Here is a 24,905-nt window from a genome sequence, read left to right as displayed (position 1 = left end):
AGGGCTGCAGACAAGAGAGCTGGCACTCGAAAACACCCCAGTGCTCCAACACTTGTCTGCACGTGGAGGCAATGATCTGCCAGCTGGAAACGGCAGAAGGACGCAAGTAACATCGCTGGGGGTTTGTCTGAGGACAGAAGGCTTCATGTTTGTTCTGTCTCTACTGTGCCCAAAGGACAGGAGATCTTTAACAGTCTTATTTGCACTCACTGCAGAGAGCCAACTTTGCCCTACCTGGACAAGGTGGCAGTTTTCCAAGCATTGTGCTCATTTTCTATACAACACAGCAAGTTAAAGCTCCCTTTCTCCTCAGGACAGACAACCGGCTCCTCTTACCTCAATGAGCGACCCGTCTGACTGTATGATGCGGATGACCATCACCATAGGGATGCAGATCATGGAGGAAAGGGCAAGAACCCAGCCCAGGCCAATTGCCCAGTCTGGGTACGTGTAGACCTTGTTGTAGGTCAGTGGTTTGTACTTGGCCAAAGAAAAGATAAAGCACCCCTGTGGATGAGAAAGGAAAATGAAGTGAGGCTCAAAAAATGCTGAAAGCAGTAGGATTCTGGTGCTACCACTGGCCCTAAAGAAGAGGGGCAGTGAAAGGCAGAGCTGACGGGTACCATATGTGTTTTAAACCAGTGGGGGAATTACTCTTACATTTGAATTATTGAAAGAGCATCTGCATCTGCTTACACCATCTGCTGCTTGACAACAGAGTGTGAAGCGATGGTGCTGAACAGCTGCAGTACTGCCTGTTCATTTTCAGGGCTCAAATATTTGCTGTACATTGCAAGGAGCTTACCAGGATGTTCTTCCCAGTCAATGAAATACTTCAAGCTGAGTGTCTGCCTCAGACTCCTCAAGTCCTTTTGTTAAAACGGCCTTGAGGACCTATCACTTAAAGTAGGGACTGCTCTTTGGAGAGTGAATTCTCTGTGTCAGGAACGTAATACTTTGCCAATCCTAAGAAAAACCCACTTCAATGTAGGCAAGTGCAATTTGAGCAGGCACAGGAGAGAGCTGTCACGTTAACAGCTAACATCTGAGAACCCAGCATCACCTCTCTTTGCAAATTGGTCTCTGAATGCAACAGCCTTCACTTGAAAGAGAAGCAGTAGGAGGTGGCTCAGAGCTGGCACGAGGAAGGTGTGAAAGAGCACCGGTCAGTACTCACCACACAAAGAACTGGTGTGATCACAATCCAGCTCCATTTCATCCAGGGACCAGGTCTGTATCCAATCATGTCCTCAATGGCATCATAAATATTATCAGCGCCTGTAATGGGTAGTGAGCGCATTTATCAGAGTTGAGCACAGAAAATCCGTGTAAAGATTGCAGAATTACAGCTGCTTTCCTACACTCCTCTCAAGGTGTGTTTAAAGGGAATGCAGATGTCAGATCTGTTGTTCAAATGCTTCCCACGACTGGGAAGTTCAAGATGGTTTTCTCCTTGAGAAGGTTGGGGGGCTATCTCATCCTACACTCCCTATTATTTGATGCAGGAGTGCAATGATAATCCCTCCTGCCCCCATCACACCCCGAATTCCTCTCCTCAGCCTCTCATTGAACTTGCCAAAGGAATCACCATGAGAAGGAGATGACAGCAAACAGTACACCTTGCTTCTGCAGAGATCTGACTGATTGAAAAGGAAGGCTTTGTTTGTTCTCCTGGTCTAAGGAGATGACAGCAAACAGTACACCTTGCTTCTGCAGAGATCTGACTGATTGAAAAGGAAGGCTTTGTTTGTTCTCCTGGTCTAAGGAGATGAGTACATGAAGAATAAGGGAAATGACCAGCCCTAAGCAGCAAATATCATCTGATCATTTCCCAGCTACCGTCACACACAAGCTACTGTACCCTGGTTCTCAGCATCACCTAAAAATAATGGGACAGAACACACGTTTCTGTCACCTTTCTGTCTGTGTTTTCTATGTGGTTGGCTTTCCCCTTGCAGCTCTAAAGGAAATTCTCTGAGAGACAGAGATTTTCACAGCTGGCCACACTTTCAACTCTCATCTCTCAACACATGCAAATGCTTAATTGCGCCTTTATTAATTAGCAATGGAAAAATACACCATTTTTGTGTGGAAAAACACTGGAGGCTGGCTTCATCCCAGATGCAAATTTGCCTCCAAGAGGTCAGCATAAGTTTATATAAATGGCATGTGTCTGTTGCTGGGAAGAAGATTCAGGGGTGGCTGATGATTAAATGTTTGGCTAGCAAAGCTGTCCCTGACTCACCCAAAGGTATCAGATGAAAGGATCCTCACTTACCATAAACCCAGGCTACAGCAATACATTCAAAGAATGCAACCCACAAAAGGCATACACCACTAGCTGCATAGTAGTCAAAGAGTTGAAAAACATACATGCCACCCTGTAAAAGAGAGACGCAGTGGATTAGGATCCAACAGGGAATAAAAATGAATAATCCAGGCCCAGCTCCCAGGAACATCAACCAACCTGTCTGAATGATTGCTGTCTAACAAGAAGAAATATCAAGCAAGTAGGTAAGGTAAATATTTGGGATTACCTTCCCCAGGGAATAGGCATGTTTACTACAGGAAGTATTCCAAACAAGATGACGACTAAACAGAACTAAGCCACTTAGTACTAATCTACTGAGACACTTAAATCTTTCCTTCTTAAAAGTATTTCTGGATGGGCATTTATAGAAGCAGATGATGTCAGGAATTAATAGGTCGCCTCCTACCATTAACGCCTCCAAAATACTAAAACTGGAAGTCAATTCATCAGGAGGGTCTGCATTTATTCACTGAGTGAAGGACTTCCTTCACGGGAATCATTCATATATATATACACACTTTTACTTGGAAAAACCCTGTCTGTTAGGCACCTCGACAGGTCCTGGTTTAAATCCCACAGCTGTGCTTCTCCAGTTGCTTTTCCAAGCTAGCTTGGGTTTTATTTTGGAGATAAACATCACAAGAGTGCAGCCATTGGAACATGCTCCCATCTTGTTTATACTAGAATAAATCCAGTGGTATTTAACTGATTCAAAGCTGTGTACCTAAGATAAAAATCTCTTTCCCTGCATGCACTGGATGGATTCTTACTCTGCTCTGCGGAAGGTTCTCAATGCGTTTCATCCTTTAGAGCCAGATGTTAACATTCATACTTGTGTTGATTAGGACCTGAGATCAGATTGAATTGAATGAGATTTCATGTCTCTCTTCTATCTGAAAAGGGGAGTATCTATAGCTCCCTTTCAAAAGGCTTTCAGATCTAGGGATGAAAGGTGCTCTGTACATCTAAAGAGCACCTCTGAGGGGCTAATTCTGTGCAGTCTCATTTATAGCTAAAATTGGTCAGAAAACTGGTTATAGAGGAAGGGAGTGCTGCTTACCTCAGTCACCATAGTTAGTCCCAGAAGATAGCTAAGGAAACATACTATAGCGATGAAGATTTCCCGTCGGTAACCCTTCCTTAGGAAGGATGGGTGCAGATCAACTAATGACGTGATCTGTCCTTCAACTTCAACAAACTAAAGGGGGAAAACAGCAACAAAGAAACGTGACTTCAAAATCACCCACCATGCGTTTATCTGGGCTTATACCTGAACAAGGACTCCACAGCAACACCCTAACTGCACATGGTGGGCAAAAAGCTGCTCTGAATAAAGAAAGCAGAAGCCATTCCTTTGTAACCCAGAGGTTGAAGCGTGGGGGTAGTTTTCAGGTTGGAACAAGCTTTCAGAACTGTTCTTCATTTCCTAGCAGCCTTCTGAACTACCAAAGGGGCTCTGTACATGCAAGCCACAAGGAGAAAGGAAGTTAATTTGATGACAGGAAGGCATTTATGTGGCTTTTATGTTGTAGCTGTTCCAGATAAACACGAGATGTATGCTAGAGAACAGGCAGAGAGAAAACACTCCAAAAAGCCCAAGCTAGCAGAGTAACTCCCAGCTTCTTTTGCTGTGCCAGAAAACCTCACAGGTACTACTTAGGTTAATTCCACAATTGGATGTAATTCTACTCTTGGGTTTGTGAGTGAAAATGCAGCTAAGGGAAAGCAAACTTTGATGTGAAATAGCAGCACTTCTTGACTGAACTTGTCTTTCCTGAACCTGTGAGCAGAGTACCTCTGACTGAGGCTCTGGGGGACTTCTGCAGCAATAATGGAGCTGTTCATACACTCCTCACACATCAATCTAGTGACCTATTTGCACATGTGAACCAAAAATGAAGCCTCTGAATACATGAGCTAAAAAAATCTCGCTTTACCTAGCTTCGATATAAAGTGTGTTTGCACTTACTTGCCATTGGAAAGCTACACATCGGATGTGTAACCTGAGTTAACCAAATAACCCAAACTGGATTTGAATGAGAGTTTCAAGTTAATTGAAAACCAGATGCATTTCGCCCATGGAGAAAAGGGACGCCTGAACTCCCCACACAAATCCAAAGAAAGGATCCTGCAGCTGATCTGTGCTTTCAAAAAGTACCAAGTTCACCAAAGACATGAGGATACCATGGAGAACTGAGGATACCTCTGTAGGAATGACCTTCCCTTTCAGTGGATACATCTTATAACTAAGGGGTTATCATGGGGAGTCTATCAAATAGCATGACTTCAAGGAAAGCTGTTTTCCTACCAAGTATCTAGACTGCTCTTACAGTGCCCTGTAGCACTCTTTGACAGACTGTCCTGCAAAAAACCCCACCACATTCTGTTGCTTCCTGTCTCCTTTCTTTGACTGCTATAGACCTGGTTTTCTTTTTCAGTGCAACCCTTTCCTTTGAGCTGATTTGATCTTCAGCTGCTCCGGCATTTCAGAAACCTGCTTGACTGCACTCCAAAAACCCCAGCAGGGTGGAGGAGGGAAATTAAGCGCTCCAATTAGTTTTAATCATTCCACGCAGTGAGGAGCTCTTTAAAATTAGCAGCCAGCTTTCCATTTACATGAGCACAGGGTGGGTGAACCACGGCATCGGGCACTTGTACAGTTACTGTGGAGTGATTGAAAGTTGCTTGCTGGAGTTCCAGTATTAAGCCCTAAAGAGCAATTTAGGGCAAATGGAATACAAAAAATGGAAGAGATGAAGTACACAGCAACTGGGTAAAAGTTCATTTACAGATCTCACCTCATCCAAGACAGCATTTAGGCTAAATGAACATTTCATCCTTTTATCTTAGTGACTCTCCATGTGAGTGCAGGAAGCTGCCTGTTGCCCTGAAAACTTGGGCAGTTTTGAATCTGTAGTTACTGCATAATCCCTGCTCACCCATGTTTCCTTGTAAGTGGACCATCTAGAAATGATTTACAGGTTCTTTGGCAGGATTTAGTCCAATGTTCCTATAAGCAACTACTGGGAAGAATAATCTCACTTCTTGAACTGAACTTTTTGCTTTCTTCACACTCACTAATTAAGAGCAACGTGCGCTATATAATTAGTACAGCTGGAACCTGAGATGCTTTCTGGCCTGTTGGGAGGTATGGAATGCCTGCTGTTGATGTGGAAGTCAGCAGGATCCCACATTGCTCAGCACCTCTGAGCCAACACCACCAAAAAAGGCTGTGGCTTTGTGCTCTGACTGTTCATGGATTCACTTTATATATAGCTGAGGGGAGATTTAGATTAGGAGATTTCTTAGGCAGAAGCTCTTCCCTGTGAGGGTGCTGAGGCACTGGCACAGGGTGCCCAGAGAAGCTGTGGCTGCCCCATCCCTGGCAGTGTTCAAGGCCAGGTTGGACACAGGGGCTTGGAGCAAGCTGCTCTAGTGGAAGGTGTCCCTGCCCGTGGCACGTGGCAGGGGTTGGGACTGGATGAGCTTTAAGGTCCCTTCAACCCAAACCAGTCTGGGATCCTATGATTCATCTGCACTAAAGACAACCCAGATGAGTTCCCCTTAAGCAGCATCAGAGTATTCCCTTCTTAACTCATGCCTGTAAACCCAGCTCTTCTCAGTCAGCAGTGCCGATGATACAATAAGCCAGCATCTCTTACCCATGGTACTAACCTGGCTATCCAGTCCAAGCAACAGAAGCATAATAAAAAAAAGGATTGCCCAAAAGGTGGGCAGCGGCATCATGGACACAGCTTTTGGGTAGGCAATGAAGGCCAGGCCTGGACCTAGAGAAAGAGAAAATAGGAAAGGGGGAAGGGAAGGGAAGAGAAATAGTAAGTACCAGCTCTTGGGCAAAGGTAGCTACACTCAAATGCAGGAATGCCTGGTTCCGTTCAGATAAATCCAAACGCGGCTGGAAATACCAGAAGTGAAACAGTTTGGCTCTTTTATCTGAAATCGAAGCACGCATGACTACAGCAGAAACCACAGGCAAATCCCCAAGGCCAGTGCTAACCGATCACCACTTTTAACATCTACCTCAAACATGCCAATAATGGAGGTGGTCCTACATCTGCCCCAGACACAGGACAGCACTGGGGGCCAGGGGGAGAAGGGGTGACCCAGGGGAATGGCAGAATCCCACTGCTAGCCCACATGGTCACGATGAAGATGATGATGATGAAACTCTTTTGCATGCAAGGAAGGGGACTCTGGGATCTTCACTAATGCAACCACTGCCTCCCTCTGTATGCAACCTCCAAACCCAGCATAGCTGTTCTAGAGATGGGTTTGCGCTCCAGGAGTCTGCTCCTTCACTTCTGCAAACCCCCACTGCTGCACTGTAGTGACCAGGCTACTCCTAGTTACACTGGCTGTGGTCCCTGAAAAAAATGCTTCCTGCTGTTAGGAATTGCTGGTGTGTAAAATGACTCTGTGTAAAATCACTTCCCCATCATCTGCCCTGCCCCTGTCTGGCCAGCCATGGTGACACTGAGCATGACCAACATCAGCCCCAACCGCAGGATGGATTGCAACAGTCAGGGAGGACCAGTGGGGCTGGGACGAAGTGCTCTGGAAACCAAAGCCTTGTGTGTGAGAGCTCATCACTAGCTTGGGTCTCATCTGCGCCGTGGACCAGACGGCACCTGACTCATACCCACAGCCCCAGTGTACGTGCAGTGCTCTCATGTGCTGACCTCCAAAAGTGCTCCCACCTGAAGTCACCTATCAGTGAGGAGAGCTTTTGTCAAGAGAGCAAGAGCCCTTTCCAAGTGGGAGACAGGAACGCTGCCAATCCCGCATTTACTGCAAGTGCTCAGAATGGCCATGGAAATTTGGTGAAGCCAACAAAAAACTAAGGGCAGATTTAAATTCAGATTAAACCCAGGAATGCCGGCTCATCTGCCTGTTAAGGAGCATTGAAAACTGGCATTTTCCCAGGTTTTTAAGTGGATTCAAGTAATTTTCAATGGGAAAAGGAATTCTTTCAGAACTGCTGTAGCGTGGGGATGGAAATCTTATCTCTGCTCTGTATACAAAAATCTCTAACGCTGCTCTTGCTACCTCCCACTTTTCCTTTCCAACAAGAAAGATGGAAAAAGAAGCAAGTGGTAAAAAAAGGATGACTTTTTTTTCCAAGCTAAAGAAAACTTTAAGTCACTGAAAAGATTTGAACAGAAATAAATACAAATTAGCCAACAATTGAGCAACTAATTTTATTTCAAATGAAACACAACTAAGATTTTATATGACAGAAGATACCAAAAAATTGGTGAATGTTTCAAATTTGGGGAGGGCTTTGCCTTTTTTTTCCCCTAATTCAATGGAGAACTGCTACCAGATGGCATGTGCAGCTGATCTGTGCGAGTGATGAAACCAATGTAAAACTGCCCTCCTCAAACCTTGCTGCAATTCTGCATACTCTGGCTACTGAAACTGTCCTTGCACTGTGACACCATCTAACACCAAGTAGCCTAAGCCCTGTGCTGGCTTTGATTTTCCTTGGAAACTAAGAGCTGAAATATAAGAAGTCCACATGGAAGAAAATGTTCCTGGCATCCCCTTGACTGAACATAAATAATCTCAAAAATCACATTTAATTTGAAGCTCTGCTGTGTTTTGCAGAAGTGAAGCCCTTGTGGCTGCTCTTAAGAGCTCATTGGGATTTGCCATATCCCAGCCCAGCCGCTCCTGCTGGAGGCAGGACCAGGCAGGCGTTAGGAAACCCAACAGTCAGAGCTGCTTCATCTGAGCTTGTTTGCAAATGGGATTTAAAATTTACAAAGGGAAAAAGGCAAATCTTGTGCTGTTTTAATACTGCTACAAATTGTGTGAGTGGGAAAGGATTTCTTCCAGCCAAAGAGACGCAGCACAGATTAGACAGGACTCGCTATGGCTTTACTGAGCCTCCCCTGCTTTCCCCTCTGCCTTTAAAAGTATTTCTGGAAAAAAAACCCACTTAAAACTATTAATAATTTGAAAAATTATTAAAAAATCATTACAAAATTATTAAAAAAATCTGCTTTCATTGGGAAGTCAGAGGGGTCGAATTTAACAAAATGAAACCTATCAAAGCCAGGGAAGCCCAGCGGCTGCTAGGGCTTTAAGCAAGACAACTGTGTCCAGGGCACACGGCACTGAGGCTGAATTTGGCCCAGGTAAAACTGTGGCCATGGGATTCTGCTGTCAGCAAATTTGTGGAAGTTGCCCTGGCTTGCAAGAGGGTAAACAAGGAAACAAACAGTGTCACACATAGGGCAGGAGGGATTTAACTCGCTGGGCACAGATGAGGGAGCAGGAGGTCTTGGCTCCCTAGACAATGCCCTCTCTGCAAGTGCTACGGTCAAGTGGCGGTGTCTCTGCTCACCTTGTTCCTGATCCGGGGCAGTGATTCTGACCTTGCATGGGAAGGAACCAAACAAGGCAAGGCCAAAAGAAGAGGCTCAAGCACCTGCTGAATGTTTCTGTGCTGAGAAGTCAGCAGTGGGAGTGAGAGCTTTCACCACGGCCCTGAGCGGGTCCTGGGATGCTCATCCCAGGGGGACCAAGAAGTCTCCAAGGGCTCTGTGCTTGACCTCTGCTGAGAAAGGCAGTGAGGAAACCCATGGGAAGTGGTTTAGATTTGGATAGTTTTGGTAATGTTTACTGTCATGTAAAAAACATGCTTAGGGACTCAGCCAAAGACCAGCCTGTGACGATGGGCAACCCACCGAACAGGGAGACGGTTGCAGTCTCTGGCCATTAGTGACTAGGGCTGAACTTAAATGAGGCAGAAAACCTGAAGGAATCAACAACAAAACATACAAGATATCAAAAGTCAAGTTTGAAAGCTAATCAGTGCCCTCGCCCCTATAACAAACTGTAAAATCCCTGCTTTAAGAAAATGCTTTTTGAGCTGTTTAAAAAGTGCTATGTGAACACTAAGTCTGTTAATTTGTATTTAAGCACTGCTTAACAATCCAGTGGTACTACAGAACTGTTTAATTCTAAAAATGGCAAGCAACAGGAATATAGCTGCCTGTTTAGCAGAGATTTAATAATAAAAATGAGAATAAATATTGAGCAGATAAAAACCTAATGTAGGGATACCTAAAAATGCAGCTCTTGGAACTGATCCACCTACCTATTAAAAAAACAAAGGGGGGCTATTTATGATTCATTCAATAGGATTATGCCCTTGCTTCCTGCTTTCAAACACAGCAATCAACCTCTGATCAAAACAAGCATTATGGCCAAGGCCATTAACTAATTGCACTTGTGAGAGGGATGCCAATTGCAGCCACCCCAAGACTCCTGCGGTGCCACCAGTGTCATCAGTTTATCATTAGCCCTTGTAAAGTGAGATGTTTTCCTTAAAGCCTTAACTCCCAGAGCCATAAGATTAGAAGACAGATTGAGTTCTTCCTTTAAATGACATGTTTGCAGAGGAAAGCTTTTGAATACTGTGCAGGTGAATGAAAATTGCTCTAAAAACAGTCAGAAAGAAATGCCAAAAGGGGACTCAGGTGATATTGTTAAACCTGATTAGCTTTAAGCCTCCTGGCTCTCGAGCCCTGACTCATTAGTTTTGAATGGTAATTCCCATCTAATCTGTCTGTTCTACATGAAAACACATGATTACACCTGCCCTCATGGACAAGACATGCACAGAGGGAAAAGTGTTGTCTGTTTTGTCTGAGAGGATTTAGCCTTCTTCAGCTGCCTGCATGTAGCTGAACTTTAATGGGATGAACACTTCTGGATAAGGGAGGAACCTATGGGTACATCCAGTTTCAAAATGGGCTTCTCTGTCAACCCCACCCTGAAGCTACAGAGGACAAAGGCAGGATTGTAACAACTAGAGTTCCTGTGGATTAAATGGGTCTACAGAACCCAGGAGATGGAGTTCTCCTGCTTTCCGGTAAAACCTGGGTATATATATATATGTATGTCCCTTCAAAAGGCCAAGGTAGTATTCCCACTGCAGCACAGTGCTGTGAGCAAGCGAAACTAAGCTGTGAAAAAACACATAAATACCTGCTACTTGCATTTGAATGAAAAGAAAGGTAGTCTGAGAAGAAGGATGGAATAAATTGTCGAATCAATGACATTCTGCACTCTAGAGAATGGTGTCCTTATCTTAACTCTAACCTCAACTCAGATGGATGAGCACACTCTAGGGAATGTGTCTCTGCCCTGGAAATCAAGACAGAGTAAAGCATTCAACCCCGGCTAACCCTCACTGCTCTAGAGCCAAGCCCAAATCAACCATGTGCTTCTTTTACTTCTGGAGATTATGGGAAATCTTTTTCTGTTGTGGTTTTTTTATTGCTTAGATGTTAGCTGATTGAGTCTGCAGGACTTTGCTCACACGCTAGGCGGCAGTGCCCACCACCACTGCCACCAACACCATCGTACCTGACTCTGCCACATCAGCAATGTTCACCCCTTGCTCTTGTGCCATGAAGCCCAGGACGGAAAAAATTGCGAAGCCAGACACAAAACTGGTACCACTGTTCAGGCATCCCAGCAGCAAACAGTCCCTAAGTCACACATATGTCATGGAGCAAGTTAATTAAAAAAAAATTAACCCATTGTCCCTACTTTATTTACATCATTTAGCTAAAACACTAAACCCCCTTGGATGGAAACTTGCCTATAGCAGTTGTATTTGTATTTGTTGTAGCTCCCCAGGGAAGTCATTGCTCCTAAGCAGATTGCATATGAGAAGAAGATTTGTGTCCCTGCATCTATCCAGACCTAAAGGGAAAGATGGAAAGACTGTTATTACCGGCATTGTTGCATTGCAGCACTCAACACAAACAGTTCAAACTATGCAAAGATCAACACTATGATTGCTTCCATTGAGGGTGATAGCTAAAGGATCAGGAAGAGAGGGAAAGAGAACATCACATTTACAAGTTTGGCTTTTACAGGGAAAAGAAAATCGTTAGCATCAGAGCCCACAAGAACATCACCTCTACAACAGTTCCTCTATCCCCTCCCCAGAGATGCTCAGTATTTCGGGTTTCTTAAGTCATTCAGCTGATCCTTCCTGTTGGCGCAACAATGAACGTGTTTCAGTGCAATAGGAAATGCAAAAGTACTTCTAACATTGCTCATTTCCATGGTAAGTCATTTCAGTTAGAACCAGCTGACACAGTCACTAAGCTGAGGATGTGAAAAGCTTGAGAAATGGGTTTGTGTATTGGGTTGGTTTATTTTTCTAGCTTTCTGGTTGTTTTTGTACCTGTTTAAATGCAAGATAAAAAGCCTTAGGGGTGGGGGGAAAACAAGCAAAATACAATGCGTTTTATAAGATACGTATCTCATCTTGGCCTCATGACTCTTTCTCCTGATTACATTAAGAAAACATCTACAGAGTGAAATAACAGGACACTATCAACTTCTCAGTAAATACATAGCAAGCTACCAGAATACATGCAGCGAATCCCATCTGTTCTCTTCTTCCTGCTAATGCAAGTCTGCAAATACCAGGAGGAACCACCAGGAGTCCAAGGAAGTGAGAATTAAGCTGTAGAGTATCACCTCCTCCCTCCCACCATCCCTTTCCAGCACCTTGCTGACTGGAGATGATGCTTTTGCTAGACCACAGGAGGAGGCCTGAACAGCTCCCATGAATCCCTTATGCAATATTGACTGGTGCTCTGGGCTTAGGTCTAATAGTAGATCATAAAAATAACAGTCCCGTAAAAGAAGCTTCATTCATCAAATATAATGCCTCCTGTGAAGAGGGTGTTTGGTGTAAAGAGGGCAAGACTAGAGAATGAACCACACTTCCACAACGTTTCTTTCAATTACACTTTTCCTAGCTCAGTTACTTAGTTGTCACTGGAGTTTTATTTTAACCAAACACTCATTAGAAAGAAACAGCAAAGGCAGACTTTATTCCCTCTCACTGCAACCAACAGTTATCTTTAAGGATTCCTTGTTTTCTTTGTTTTAGGGGGGTACTGCATATTTGGTTTTGCATTCCTCACATGATGACTACTGGTTGAAATGATGCTGGTCTGCTCAAGTGTCATATTTGCACCCTGTGAGCACAGACAGGAATTGATCTAATCACAGCCTATACAGAAAGAGGAAGCCCAGCTCCCACTAGGCAGGACTAAGCGAAGGGCAGTTCTTGTACCTCAAAAAGCGTTTTTCTCCCCCTCTGGACTGGTTTTCATTCTGTTATTATTTCATTCACTTCTTTCCCAAACTCCTCCTATTGAGCAGTGGGAGATAAGGGCCACTGGTACTCACAGTTTCGCTTGCTGTTCCATCTGTGAAGCTCACGTGTGTCTCCTTTGAAACTAAAGACTATCCTCATTTAAAAAATGCATCTCCCTTACCTTACCAACAAGAAAGCTGAGATTGTATAACGGGACAGAGTCTACAGCCTCAGAGTCCTTCGACACAAAAAAGAATACACACGCATACACACACATACGTACACATGGAAAGATGCATTAACACATGTAACAGTGACCTTCTCAAGCAGATCTCTGGAAAATATAACCCAGCATTAATGTTCACGCTACATTTGGACCTCTAAAGACCGTGGCAAAAAGATCTATTGCCATCACATCACCACCATCACCCTCCACCATCCCCCTTTGCACAGGAAACTGTCCCACTCCCCAGTCCTAGTTCTGTACCTGTGGGTCAGCTAACCGTGAGATATCAGGGTAAAGATAAAACTTGATGCCTTCTGCAGCTCCAGGCAAGGTCACACCACGGATGAGTAGAACAAGGAGCATGATGAACGGGAACGTGGCAGTGATGTACACTACCTAGAAATAAAAACCGTAAAAGGGATGTTTAGTATGGTGTAGTTAACACTACCCCTCCAGAACCAAAAGTGATTTAGGGATGGGAATTCATAGCTAAAAAGGACCTGACCCGAGTCTGTGTCTGCTTCTAGTTTAATGGTCTTTACCTCCTTATTGCTTTAGGCCTGGAGGCAATGCAGGTTCATTAAACCCTCCAGAGCCCCCAGGCAGTGGTCACATCACTCACACACAGAACATGCAGGATTTCATCCAGCTCGTGACTTCTAATCAGAAATTCTGCCTTTGCCCTCTTTGTCCTCCTCACATGACAAGCACACCTCTGCCAGGGAAGCTGCAGAGGTTTCCTCACTGAGGGTGCATGGACCATTACCTCATTCTTTATTTGAACTTAGAAACTGGGAGTGTTTTGCAAGCTCTGCTGCTACCTCTGACCTGGCTGTGCAGCCTCCTCCCTACTGCTCCTACAGGCAGCCTCACAGGGCACTTCATTCAGAGACGAAGATAACTTGGCCTGTGCTCCTGTGTCTCCCTTCCCATCCCCTCGAACACATGAAGCCCTCCAGGTTGGCACTAGCCTCAACATTGGTAATTTCCAGTCCCATAACTTCATTCTTGCCTTTGCTGCCTATTCAGCAACATCATTATTGGAAACTAAGGCTCTATTCATCCAGTTTGAGAATATGTCTTCATTATCTTTAACCTCTATTCCCACTCTTTTGAATAACAGCCTCCTTCTTCTCTTTTTCTTATCTTCTCATTCATTTGATGAAAGACCCCTTTGCTTTAATCTCCAGGAGGAGGCTTAATTGAACCTGCATTTGGATAGTTCTATCTTTAGAGCCCCACACCTTCCAGCCTCTGTTTTCTCTGCTCATCAGTGCTTCCCCTCATTTCTTACCTAACTGCTGTGTTACACTCAGCAATCACTGCTGTCTAAGAAAGGGCATTTTTCATGGAGTCAGATGATTCCCCCAGGTAATTACAGTTGGCTGCCATGAGTTAAAATGTATTTTCCTTTCCCAGAATTTGTTTAACTACAGCAGAGCTCCCGGGATGCTCCATTTTTCTTCTTAAGTGTGTCCTCTGGGAATAACGAAGACAACGCAAAGCCTGCATTGCCAGAATAACTCACAGAGCTGGACTGGCTTCATGAAAAGAAAGGAAATCTTTTCATACATTCATTCCTTCAATTTTCTGTATATTTGCCACTGACAGATGACACAGATTACACATTTGCCCAGTTTCAGCAAAATCAGGACAAAAGGGGAATTTCTGTGCTTCCCATTGTTTTCAAATCCAAGTTTTCTCACAAAAACCATATATGCCTTGACATACTTACAAGAACTGAGTAAACCATGCTCAGAAAGCAGCCTTTGGGATTCTCTTGGAACACTGGAGGAATTTTTAAGCACATTATCCAAAGCACAGCACAACTTATTACTCCTGATTTCATGTTTATTTGCCCAATACGATACTACAGGATTTAAAACTATGTCATCTTCTTTTTCTCCCTGCTCTCCAAAGAGCCGTTAACACGCTGGGAAGCAGGGAAGAGCTATAAACAACCATCCACTAAAGTAAACGAGACTGCCCAAATAATTCAAGTCTTCCATTAGAGTTTGCAGTTTACTTTTGTTTGACCCCAAAGTTAATGGAGTCAGCCGGAGACTTCCCAATGGCTTTGTTGGGCTTTGGCTCCACACTTGCACGAGCTCAGACCCTGCGGTGAGTTCCTACTTGTCCTGTCTTAGACATGAGGCCATTTTGCTGGATTTCCAGAAGACACCAAGTTTTAGATAACTGATTTTAACAGGCCTGTTTTCAACCTTCACAATGCCTTGAAACCCTGTACCATAGGGAGCTTGGAAACATCTCTCAGTGCTACCATTACCGAGCAGACACCAGGCTTGCCAAAGGTACTGCATAAATGAGATTTATTATGTACACCTTTACTATAAAACTTCCACCATCACCTCATCGGGTCCCATCAATCAGAGAGAGCAGAGAAGCAAATACTTTTATCAATTTCTAGGTGTGGAAGCTGTTCTTTGGGGCAAAGCTGGTGGGAATCCAGTGTAAGGCACCAGCATGATTTTAATGAGGCTCCGTGATAAAAATCACCGAAAGCAAGACAGGAGCGACAGTAAAGCAAGTAGTTTAGTCAACAGTGGGACTAATGAGGCCTGCTTTCCTACAGAGTTTTGTCTCCTAGTTGATTCTGCAGTGTATAACGAGGTAAAACCTGCTAAATTATGCTTTTTCCACAGTTGAGGCTTTGGCAATTGCTCACCCTCCTTGTTTCTCTGGGGGCTGATACAAGCTGGGTTTACATTGTGACCCTTTTGTCAGGTAGGACACTAATGAGGTCACTCCCTTCCACCCAGATGACAAGAAATGCGTGGGAATTTAGTATCTTGAGACCCCTCTACCTCTGTTAGACTCATCTGAAATGCTGCCTCAACCAAGAGGTTTGAAAGCTAAGAGCCATGCATATGCAATGGCTTCTAATGCTTTTTCTCATTAAAACGGGTTTAAAATCACTACTGTATAAGGGGCAGTAATATCATGCTTCATGTTGATGGCCAGTATTTGCTGTAATTTGCTTCCTGCACTGGAGCAGGATGAGGTTCAGGGATGATTTGTCATCCTTCAGAGAAAAACATCATTCTGAAGAGCACACGATGAGACCAAAACCACAAACTATGCAGGATCTCCGTTAAGAAGAATGCTTCTAAATGAGTACCTAAGTTTAGTCTTCCGTGTCTACACAGAGCTCTTCTGTGAGTGAGTGGCATTCCAAAAATGCTATGCATCCACCACTTTCCACTGACTTCAAACATCCCCGCCACAGCTGTGTTGACATCCACCCTGCTGCACTGAGGATGAACTTGGCCATGTGGGAGCGCAGGCAGGGAGTGCAGTGCACCACACATCACCAGCCTAAGAGAGGCAAAGTGGTACTCAAACCCTGCTTGTACCTGCTTCTTGATGCCACTCCAGTAATGGCTACTTGACTCACAGGCATGTCGGGCACTGGCAAGGACTTTTGAAAGTCAGCTGAAGCTGAATCCCTTTTATTCAGTGCAAAAATACATCTTGTTTTCCAGGAAGCAGGGAACATTTTTAAGAACAGCATTACTTGGTATTCTTAACATCTAACTGCAATGACTACAAAAAGGTAAGAGAGCACTTACTTTCCCAGTGGATTTGACTCCTTTCCAAATGCAGAAGAAACATATCACCCAGACGAGGAGAAGACACAGGGCTAGATCCCACTTGATAATACCAATATCTTCAATTCCCGAGGACAAGCTCAGTACATTGCGCCTGAATAATTGAAAGGAAACAAAACAAGAGAGATGGAGGAGCTCAGCTGATGCAGAATCTAGTTCTGATGGCTGAGAGTGCAGGATGGTGCGGGGGAGATCCCTGCCCTTTGAATGCTGCCTGCTAAGTCACCAGTTAGTAAGGCTTACGTGAGCAAAGCTGAGCTTTGCAGCCCTACATCTTCCCTAGGTCTGTGCTACTCTTTTGTGCAATATATTGCACAGTATTTCATAAAATCACAGAGTCCCAGCCTGGTTTGGTTCAGAAGGGACCTTAAAGCTCATCCAGCTCCAACCCCTGCCACGGGCAGGGACACCTTCTACTAGAGCAGCTTGCTCCAAGCCCCTGTGTCCAACCTGGCCTTGAACACTGCCAGGGATGGGGCAGCCACAGCATCCTTGGGCAACCTGCTCCAGGGCCTCACTATTCTTAAAGAATTTCATTTTCATTTTAAGTTGCTACCTAACAAATTGTTCATTAAACTTTGTTTTCAGACAGCTATAAAAAATCAGCTCCTTTCCTTCCCCTAAGTCATGGAAAGCAGAGATCACAGCATCCTGGGCTGCTCTACCAGGGTCAGGCTCACACGTGGCATGTGAATCCCATGCAAGACAAATGACTGTGGTTTGTTTTCCCCCTGAATTAATTAAACTTTTTTGAGGGTTTTTTTTTGCTATTACTGTGGAGATCACAGCAAATGAAGTCACCATTGGAATATCTGCAATTAGTTTTGGAAAATAACCAGCCCTGGATGGACCAGTTTAATGGGACTCAAGCCCTCACCCGTCTGTTTTTGCATCTCCCATTTCCAAATTCACTTGGGTTACTTGCGTGAATGTGTTCTCACTCCGAATGCTTTATTCCCTCTGAGCATGTGTGTATTTTGTTATAGAAAAGGACTAATGCCACCAGCCAGGGTTAAGTCTGCCCTAATAGCACAGCTATTTGACAGCCACAAGAAACCCCTTAGTAATGAATATTTGGCATAAAGTTGCAGTCCTGGTTCACCTGAGCCTAAAGCAAGCAGGGAAAAACCTGCTGAGCATATACAAAAGAAGAAAATACATTTAGAAGCTGACAAAGTTCAGCTCCAACCTTCTGTGGCTTTTTTAAAAACTAAATGGCAGTTTTCCAAGGGGCAGTTCATATTAAAAGGCAGCCTATAGAGCTGGCTCTCAGGAAGCCAGGAATAATGAACTGCGAATGTGTTTTGGAATAGGAAGCTCTATTAATTCATTCAGCTAAGCCTTTGTTTTTCATTAGGGAGCTAAAAGCAAGTGGTCATCTCACCTAGAGTGTGGCCCACAATCTCTTCAAGGTTTTTTGGAGGGCACCCCAGTGTGTTTCTAGAGCCAGGTATGTTACTCTACTACGATGAGGCAGCAAGCACATAAAGTGATGGGCTGGCTTTCTCTGTCCTGGGTTATTGTAGAATGGGTTGGGTTGGAAGGGACCTTCAAAGCTCAGCTAGTTTACCCCCCCTTCAATGAGTAGGGTCGCCTTCACCAGATCAGGTTGCCCAGAACCACATCCAGCCTGGCCTTGAACGTGCCCAGGGATGGGGCATCCACCACCTCTCTGGGCAGCCTGTGCCACTGTTTTACCACCTCATTGAAAAAAATTCCTTCCTCATGTCCAGCCTGAATCTCTCTTTTAGTTTAAAACCACCACCCCTCGTCCTATGACAACAGGCCCTGCTAAAAGTCTCTCCCATCTTTCGTACAGGCCACTTTTAAGAACTGAAAGGCCACAAGAAGGTCTCACCAGAGCCTTCTCTTCTCCAGGCTGAACCAGCCCAGCTCTCTCAGCCTCTCCTCACAGCAGAGGTGCTCCATGCCTCTCGATGGTTCCCATCTCGTCTCACAAACACCCACAACCTCAAGGAATCAGCTCAGAATCACCAGGGCAGCCTCAGTGTTCAAACTGTTTCATGCAACCTGACCCAATGTATTTCTGCAGCAGAAGCTCTCGACCTGGATCTCTGATACCCTGAAACCCGCAGCTGAGGAAGGAGCACAAGCTGGGCTGTGCTGAGAGCTCTGCAGCTTCGTTACACAACCCACTGTGCTCAGATTGAGCCGAGCCCACTCAGCTGCCTTCACACCACCTATGCATGAAGCTGTTACTAATTCTCATTTATAGTCTTGATGCTGTCATTACCCATCACTCATATATGATCAACGGGACAACAGGCTGGGGCCGAGTTTGTTGTAAACATGAGTTCTTCCACCTTGTTCATATACTAGCACGCTCCAGAGATGTGCAACATGGAGATGTAATAAGAGCTGTAACTGGCTCTAGATAAACAAAAATAAAATGAGGAGAGTTATGCAATCCGTGAAGGATATTCCAGCTCATTAATCAAGCGAATGCTGACAGGACCTTTAGTACCAGGAAAGCCAAAGCGCTCTTTCATGTTGGAAGGGCAAGAATAACTAACAGTGAAGCAATTCCACCACAAGGACAACATGATATGATTTGTAAAACCCTCAAGTTTGCCCCCAAAAGCAGAGCCAGCCGCCCTAGATGTTGTTTACTTTCCGGGTTGCTCCCTCTGATTACATGCCATCAGCATGTGATGGTCTTTCTTGGGATTTGGACAAATGCAGTCTGCTGATTACTAAATATTTATAAACACTTGGCCAGCACCAGACAATCAGAGGTTTTGTTCAACCATAATTCCCCCATAACACTTATCCCTTATGTATTAATATGGGTATAAACCCTTCGGGTTTTGGACTTTAAAATCAAATCTTCAGAAATAAGACCTGCAGCATGTGATACCAAGAGGTAGGTCTCCTGATACAAAGCCAGATTTGCTTAACACCCTTTTATTGCTGCTCAAGCAAGCATGTGATTTGCACAGAACATTAATTCAAATGAACCGAAATGTCAGGCTGCACCATACGTCCAGCCAGGCTGGGGACACGTGTTATCCAACACGAAGAGGTTAATGCATCAATGCAGCCAATTATATCTGGGCAGCGTTAGCTTTACAAAGCAATCCTGATGAGGACACTGCATAAATGCCCCACAATAAAAAATGGCATTGGCTTTCAGAAACCAAATACTCCCAAACCTCTGAATTAAATCACAATTAATTGTGCCATGAAGCAGATGGGTATCTTCAGGTAAAGACTCTCTATTGACCTGGCCTCTCAATGTAGGTAGCTGGCTGGCAGCTGGTGGTGTACTTTGATAGCAAAGTACCTGAAATTAGTTTTAATTTCAGAACTATAACAAACAGTATATGTCTGGGGAAAACCTGGGGATACCAAACGCTTGCATTGTGTAAAAGCTACGCTACTTCAAATACAACAGTGCTGCTTGAGCTCTATCCTTATTTTAAGACATCAGTAGTTGTTTATGCAGAGAGAACAGCTATTTTTAATACTCCTGTAAGTGCCACGAGTCCCGAAGGCAACTTGCTCTGTTAAGGGCAGTTTTGCTCATGATGAAACAGAGCTATGGACAGTATATCTGTACGAGTAGGATAACGGAGCCAAACCCCTCCCTAGCATGACTCCAGGGAAGAGTTCAGTTCATGATGTTTAAAGCTGTTATTTGAGGACACAAGTTAAAGTGGCTTCAAAGTGCCAGGAGAGCCTCCACAACCGCTCATGGCTGAGCAACCTTTGCTCCGGCTCTGCTGCAGAACATCGAGGCAGGATGAAGGGAAGGGTAAGTGCTGGACAAAGGATTTGTCCTCTAGCCCTAACATGTCCCTATGGGGACATTGTCCTCCCAACCCATGATGGCTGCTCTGCCATAAAGCCCCTCACTGTGTAATTACCCATGGAAAGCTCTGGTGTCCTCCAAGGTCCTGGAGGCCCCACTCATTCTTTTGCAACCTCTTTTCCACCTCCCAACCATATTTCCTTCAGTCTCCTGAAGTGGACATGCCACTTAGGGCCCCAAGGAGACAACCTGGCCCATAAACCTGAGCATTACAGGAGCAGAAGCTCCCGGGGCAGCAAAACAACCCCATGGCCATATCAGGAGGCTGCTAAGATCATGGCTGCTGTCAGGTGCAAGAGGACCTGTGAGCAAAATCACTGCACAGGACTGACATTGAACATGGTGCTTCTGAAGTCCTGGGACAGAAACTCTATTTCAGGGGCAGCTCTGTGGGACTCTGCTTCTTAGGGAGGCCTTGAGGAGACCTCTGAACATGCTCCCATGCCAGCCACTCATTTGTATTCAAGGCCCTCAGTCCCAGAATTATTTCGGGAGAGTACAAAGGAGTGAGAGTTCCTTCTCCTTCTACTGCAACGTGTCTCTAAGTTGCCCTAAAATATCCAAAGGAACCATTTAACAAGCTTCTTCCAGCTCCCTCCATATTTACAAGGGAGGAAGTGACCTGGGAAAGCGTCTGTCGCTCGACGTGGAAACACAGTGCTCACGGCATGGTAAAAACAACTGCTCTTACAGCCTGCGTCCCATCTCTCACACCGGTCACCAGTGCCCTTTGCTCACCCAAGATCCAATCTGCCCTTTGTGTTTTGGCTCTTGTGTAACAAATTTTACCACAGTTCATAAGATTCTTTTTTTTTTCTAAGCCTAATGCGTGCCAAATACCTTCAGCATGAACATCATTCCTGCTGGGGCTAGTGGCTGACGCCTCTCTTTATAAATAGAGAAGTAGGTGCAAGTTGAACAGGGCCCAAACTGGACTTTAAACATGCTGAAAAAGCCAAGCTGGGGCAGCAACTAAATCTACTCTGAGCTGACCATCTGAGCAAGCCAAAACCCCCTAAAATTCTTCCTAAGCTATTTGTAGATCCTTTGGATTTAAGTTTCCCTACAGGTCATCAGCTTCCTCTGATGCTATATTTTGTCTCTTATATTAACACGCAGAGATTTGAGGTCATGCCCGTTCAGAAATCAGGTTATGCAAGATAATTTAAAACTTGAAAAATTAGAGAGAAATGGGAATAAGAAGCTTAGGCCTGATGAAATCCAGGCATCTGGCAAAACAGCTCCCTCAGAGACTGCAGAGGGAAATGATGCAACCAAGATGACCTGAGAAACCTACAGGGCAGGACAACGCTCACCACCTCTGTCACTTTTATGGCCGAGGTCAGTGCCTTGCACCATTGTCAGACTGACAAGAGATGTGTTATACATTCACAAAGTGTACTGCAAATGCTGACAGCTGGGGAAAAGGGAGAGGCAACCACAAAAGGGGTGATTTGTCACTGTTTCTGTTGTAAATCCCTGCTCTAAGGGCATCTGAAGTGACTTGTTTCTGCTCTCCTGCTGCATTCAGAGAATCCCAACTAAGAAGGAAACAAGTTTTCTTCCAAACAAGGAGTTGCACCGGGCTTTTTGGGCTCCCTCTACACTCTAGGATGAATGCAGTTACACATCTAATGTCTTCCTCCAGAGCCCCCAGACTTACCAGTCTATCTCAAGATGGGTGAGAACCAGCCAAACTGACACCCAGAGCAACTTTCTTTTCCTATCTAACATTCCCCACTGGGCTTCTATACAATCTCAAGCCTGACCTCTGGCATGCCACCAAAGCACTCAGAAGACACCACGAAGAGAGGGTACTTACTCCCAAAACTCTGTGACAGGAGAGGTGAAGTTAGTGGCATTCAGTGATATCCAGAGTGTCTTGTTCTTCCTGAGAGTGTCTTCCACGCAGGTTGGTGTGTTCCACTTCTGGTGGCAGTGTGCCCATGGCAGGACGCTCTGGAACGACTGGAACAGGTAGTAGAGTCCCCAGGCCAGGATCACGATGTAGTACACATTCAGAAGGGACACAATCACTATGGAAGCATAACCAATTCCTGGCGAGAGGAGGAGAGAAGAGAAATACATGCAGACGTGACAGCCACTTCTTGCTAGGGCACCTTGTGATCTTGTGGAGCTGGTGCTATTCCCATTGTTTCGACTTGATGAATCCTGCTCTACCACACTGCTGATGGAAACTCAACACAGCTCAACTCAACACAACTCGCCTAAACTAAACTGAACTCAACTCAACTCAATCACACAAAAGCACAGACCTGCCACCATCTCTGACGAGCACTGGCACCTAGGGCTGAGTTTCTGGCTGTGGTTTGCTGACACTGGAGAGAAGGTCTGCAGGGTGTCTACCCAATTTAGCACTACCCCACTACGACTGGATTAGTCTACTAAGACTATTTCAAGTCTTAGTAGAAGAAATTCAAAGCATCACACTTTGCTTATTTGGAGCTACATCATCTCACTTCTTAGGTACCTACGTGGGCAACCTCATTCTCACCACACTGATTCCCAGGCCAGCTTCCTTGGAGGCAGCTCAGCTGGGCAGCCCCTGCACCACTCACACTTATGGACTGGCTCAGCTCAGCCTATGTGCAAAGGAAAACAACAAAAAAAGACAGTTCTTGAATGAGCTGAAAAGGAAAATTCCAAAGATATCAATGCGAAAGCTGCTGCTTCAGCCCCGATTTCACTTGTGCAAGGGAAGCACGATATGTGTGGCTGTTATGGTTAATTACATCAATGTTTAACTCTGCTTACAAAGTTTGCCACTTAGGAATAACCAGGGAAAAAAACAGATTTCCTTAAAAATCTTAGAGCAGTCTCTTACAAGAGGACGAAAAGCCCATGAAGTTCCCTTTACCACCACTCTGATGGCTACCCCAGCACTCAGGATACCTGCCTCATGTTTTACAGTTTCAAACCTTATTGCAGCAGGGATTTTACCACCGGAGATTATTTTTATGCCAGGTAAAAGTAAGCAGAGCAAGTGCTATTTATTCTGTAGAGCTTCATTTCATTCAGGATATATAGCTAGTCACGTTATCAGAGCTGCAACTTCTCTTCACGGATGCCTAGGAGATTGCAATTTATAAAAGGAACATTCCTTCCTCCTCCTCAAAAATAAAGTGGGAGGAGGAGGAAGAAAATGGAGCTAAAGCAGCACCATTACATCAACTTCAGCAGCGTTCTGAGCATTAGGTGGGAGTGTGAGCCACAGAGAAAGCCCTCACTTCAGCTTGGGGTGACATGAGGGGAGAGATGCCTGGAACAGCAGTGGTGGGAGTGCAGGAGACACGTCAGTGTGAAGTGCCCACTCTTTCCAAATGGGATTTGAGGAGCGCTGCTTAGTGCAATTATTCCAAATGACTCTGCCTGTGCTGTCTGGCTGTGCAGGGTAATCTATACACAAGAGAGGCATCTTCAGTAATGTTTCTAACCTGTCTTCTATTTTTCACCTTAGTTAACTTCCAGAGCAGCATTCCTATAATTCCTGTGAGTGGCCAGTGGTTCTTCACTCACTGGCAAAGGTTCTTCAATACCATCAACCAACATGCCTTTTTATCCATGCTCAGTTAGGACAAAAGTCCTGTTCCTCAATCCTATCAAAAAATGCTGCCCAGGTTTTGGCTGTATCAGTAACAGAAGGATGATGCCAATGGCAAGGTTTCACGTGGCAGAGGGATTTTGATTTCTAGCCCAGTATAATACTTTGAAGATGCTTTCATGAATGCCACCCAGCCTCCCAAACCAACACTTTCTCTGATATGTGTGAACAAAACATGCATTTGCCTTTTTAAGGCACAATATACAATTTCTTTCTTGCTTATCAGCAGTTCTGCCAGTTAACAAGATGATAACATCAGAATCAATACCTTACTTTGTCCTTCAGACTCTCTGACTTCTACCTTTCCAGGAACCAATATCATACCCTCAGTTACTACAGCAAATAGCTGAACTAATGGACGTGAGGGGAAAAGCGTTGCTGCACATGTTTTACAGAGGTGTCTTGAAGCAGGAAAGCACAACAGGATATACTAACCAGTGAAAATAGGGCAGATCTTTTCCCAGCATGTGATTCCACCTTCAGAGGTATACTGTCCTAGCACCACCTCCAGGAAAAACACGGGAAGACCTCCCCCAAACAGGAAAATGAAATAAGGTATAAGAAATGCACCTGTTGAGAAAATACAATATAGAAAATTGAGATGAAGGAAGAGAACGCACACAAGATCATCTAAAAACTGGCAACAGGCGTATATACACAAAAGAACATTTCATACTTTAATATCAGTATATAAGAATCTCATTCTGGGGTATTTTGTTCACATTCTCTGCAAGACGAATGGGTGTATATGTCTGGAAAGGGCATTTTCTCACCTTTGTGAAGGGAAAATCTGCTGTAACGATGGGGTTAGGCACGTGGCAGTTTCATGTGGCTCAGAATGCTCTTGTTCTGATAGCCACTGGTCTGCAATCCTACTGGTCTGTATCAACAGCCTATCTTTAGGTTAAAACTCAGACTCGGTAGCAGCAGAAGTAACAGAGCGGAGAAGGCTCAGCAGTACAACATTTGAGATTGCTTTTGGTTTTCCCTAATTAATTTTTAACAAAAACTAGTAAGTAATCACAGAATCAACTGGGTTGGAAAAGACCTTTAAGATCATCCAGTCCAACCGTTCCCCAGCACTGCCAAGGCCACCACTAACCCATGGCACTGAGGGCCTCGTCTA

General features: G+C 44.7%; 1 protein-coding gene across 11 annotated transcripts in view; it reads right to left on the bottom strand.

Annotated features, from left to right (window-relative positions):
• The window catches only part of SLC6A6 (solute carrier family 6 member 6), a 111,543-nt gene that overhangs the window by 5,460 nt on the left and 81,178 nt on the right, over positions 1-24,905 (bottom strand). For all 11 annotated transcript variants that reach the window (XM_061456094.1, XM_061456097.1, XM_061456101.1 and 8 more), the window contains 11 exons: positions 24,215-24,349; positions 21,980-22,214; positions 16,287-16,419; positions 12,958-13,092; positions 10,950-11,053; positions 10,712-10,836; positions 5,987-6,099; positions 3,372-3,509; positions 2,279-2,381; positions 1,178-1,278; positions 337-507 (listed from right to left, as the gene is read on the bottom strand). In XM_061456094.1, coding sequence (XP_061312078.1) covers positions 337-507; positions 1,178-1,278; positions 2,279-2,381; positions 3,372-3,509; positions 5,987-6,099; positions 10,712-10,836; positions 10,950-11,053; positions 12,958-13,092; positions 16,287-16,419; positions 21,980-22,214; positions 24,215-24,349 — 1,493 coding nt within the window. The remainder of the gene's footprint in view (positions 1-336; positions 508-1,177; positions 1,279-2,278; positions 2,382-3,371; positions 3,510-5,986; positions 6,100-10,711; positions 10,837-10,949; positions 11,054-12,957; positions 13,093-16,286; positions 16,420-21,979; positions 22,215-24,214; positions 24,350-24,905) is intronic.

The sequence above is a fragment of the Pezoporus flaviventris genome, unplaced genomic scaffold, assembly GCF_033815535.1.
Source record: "Pezoporus flaviventris isolate CSIRO_AGI_PZ_B2104156 unplaced genomic scaffold, CSIRO_AGI_Pfla_v1 ptg000021l, whole genome shotgun sequence".
Lineage (NCBI taxonomy): Eukaryota > Metazoa > Chordata > Aves > Psittaciformes > Psittacidae > Pezoporus > Pezoporus flaviventris.
The sequence above is the reverse complement of the archived record's forward strand: the minus strand, read 5'-3'. Positions and strand labels throughout refer to the sequence as shown.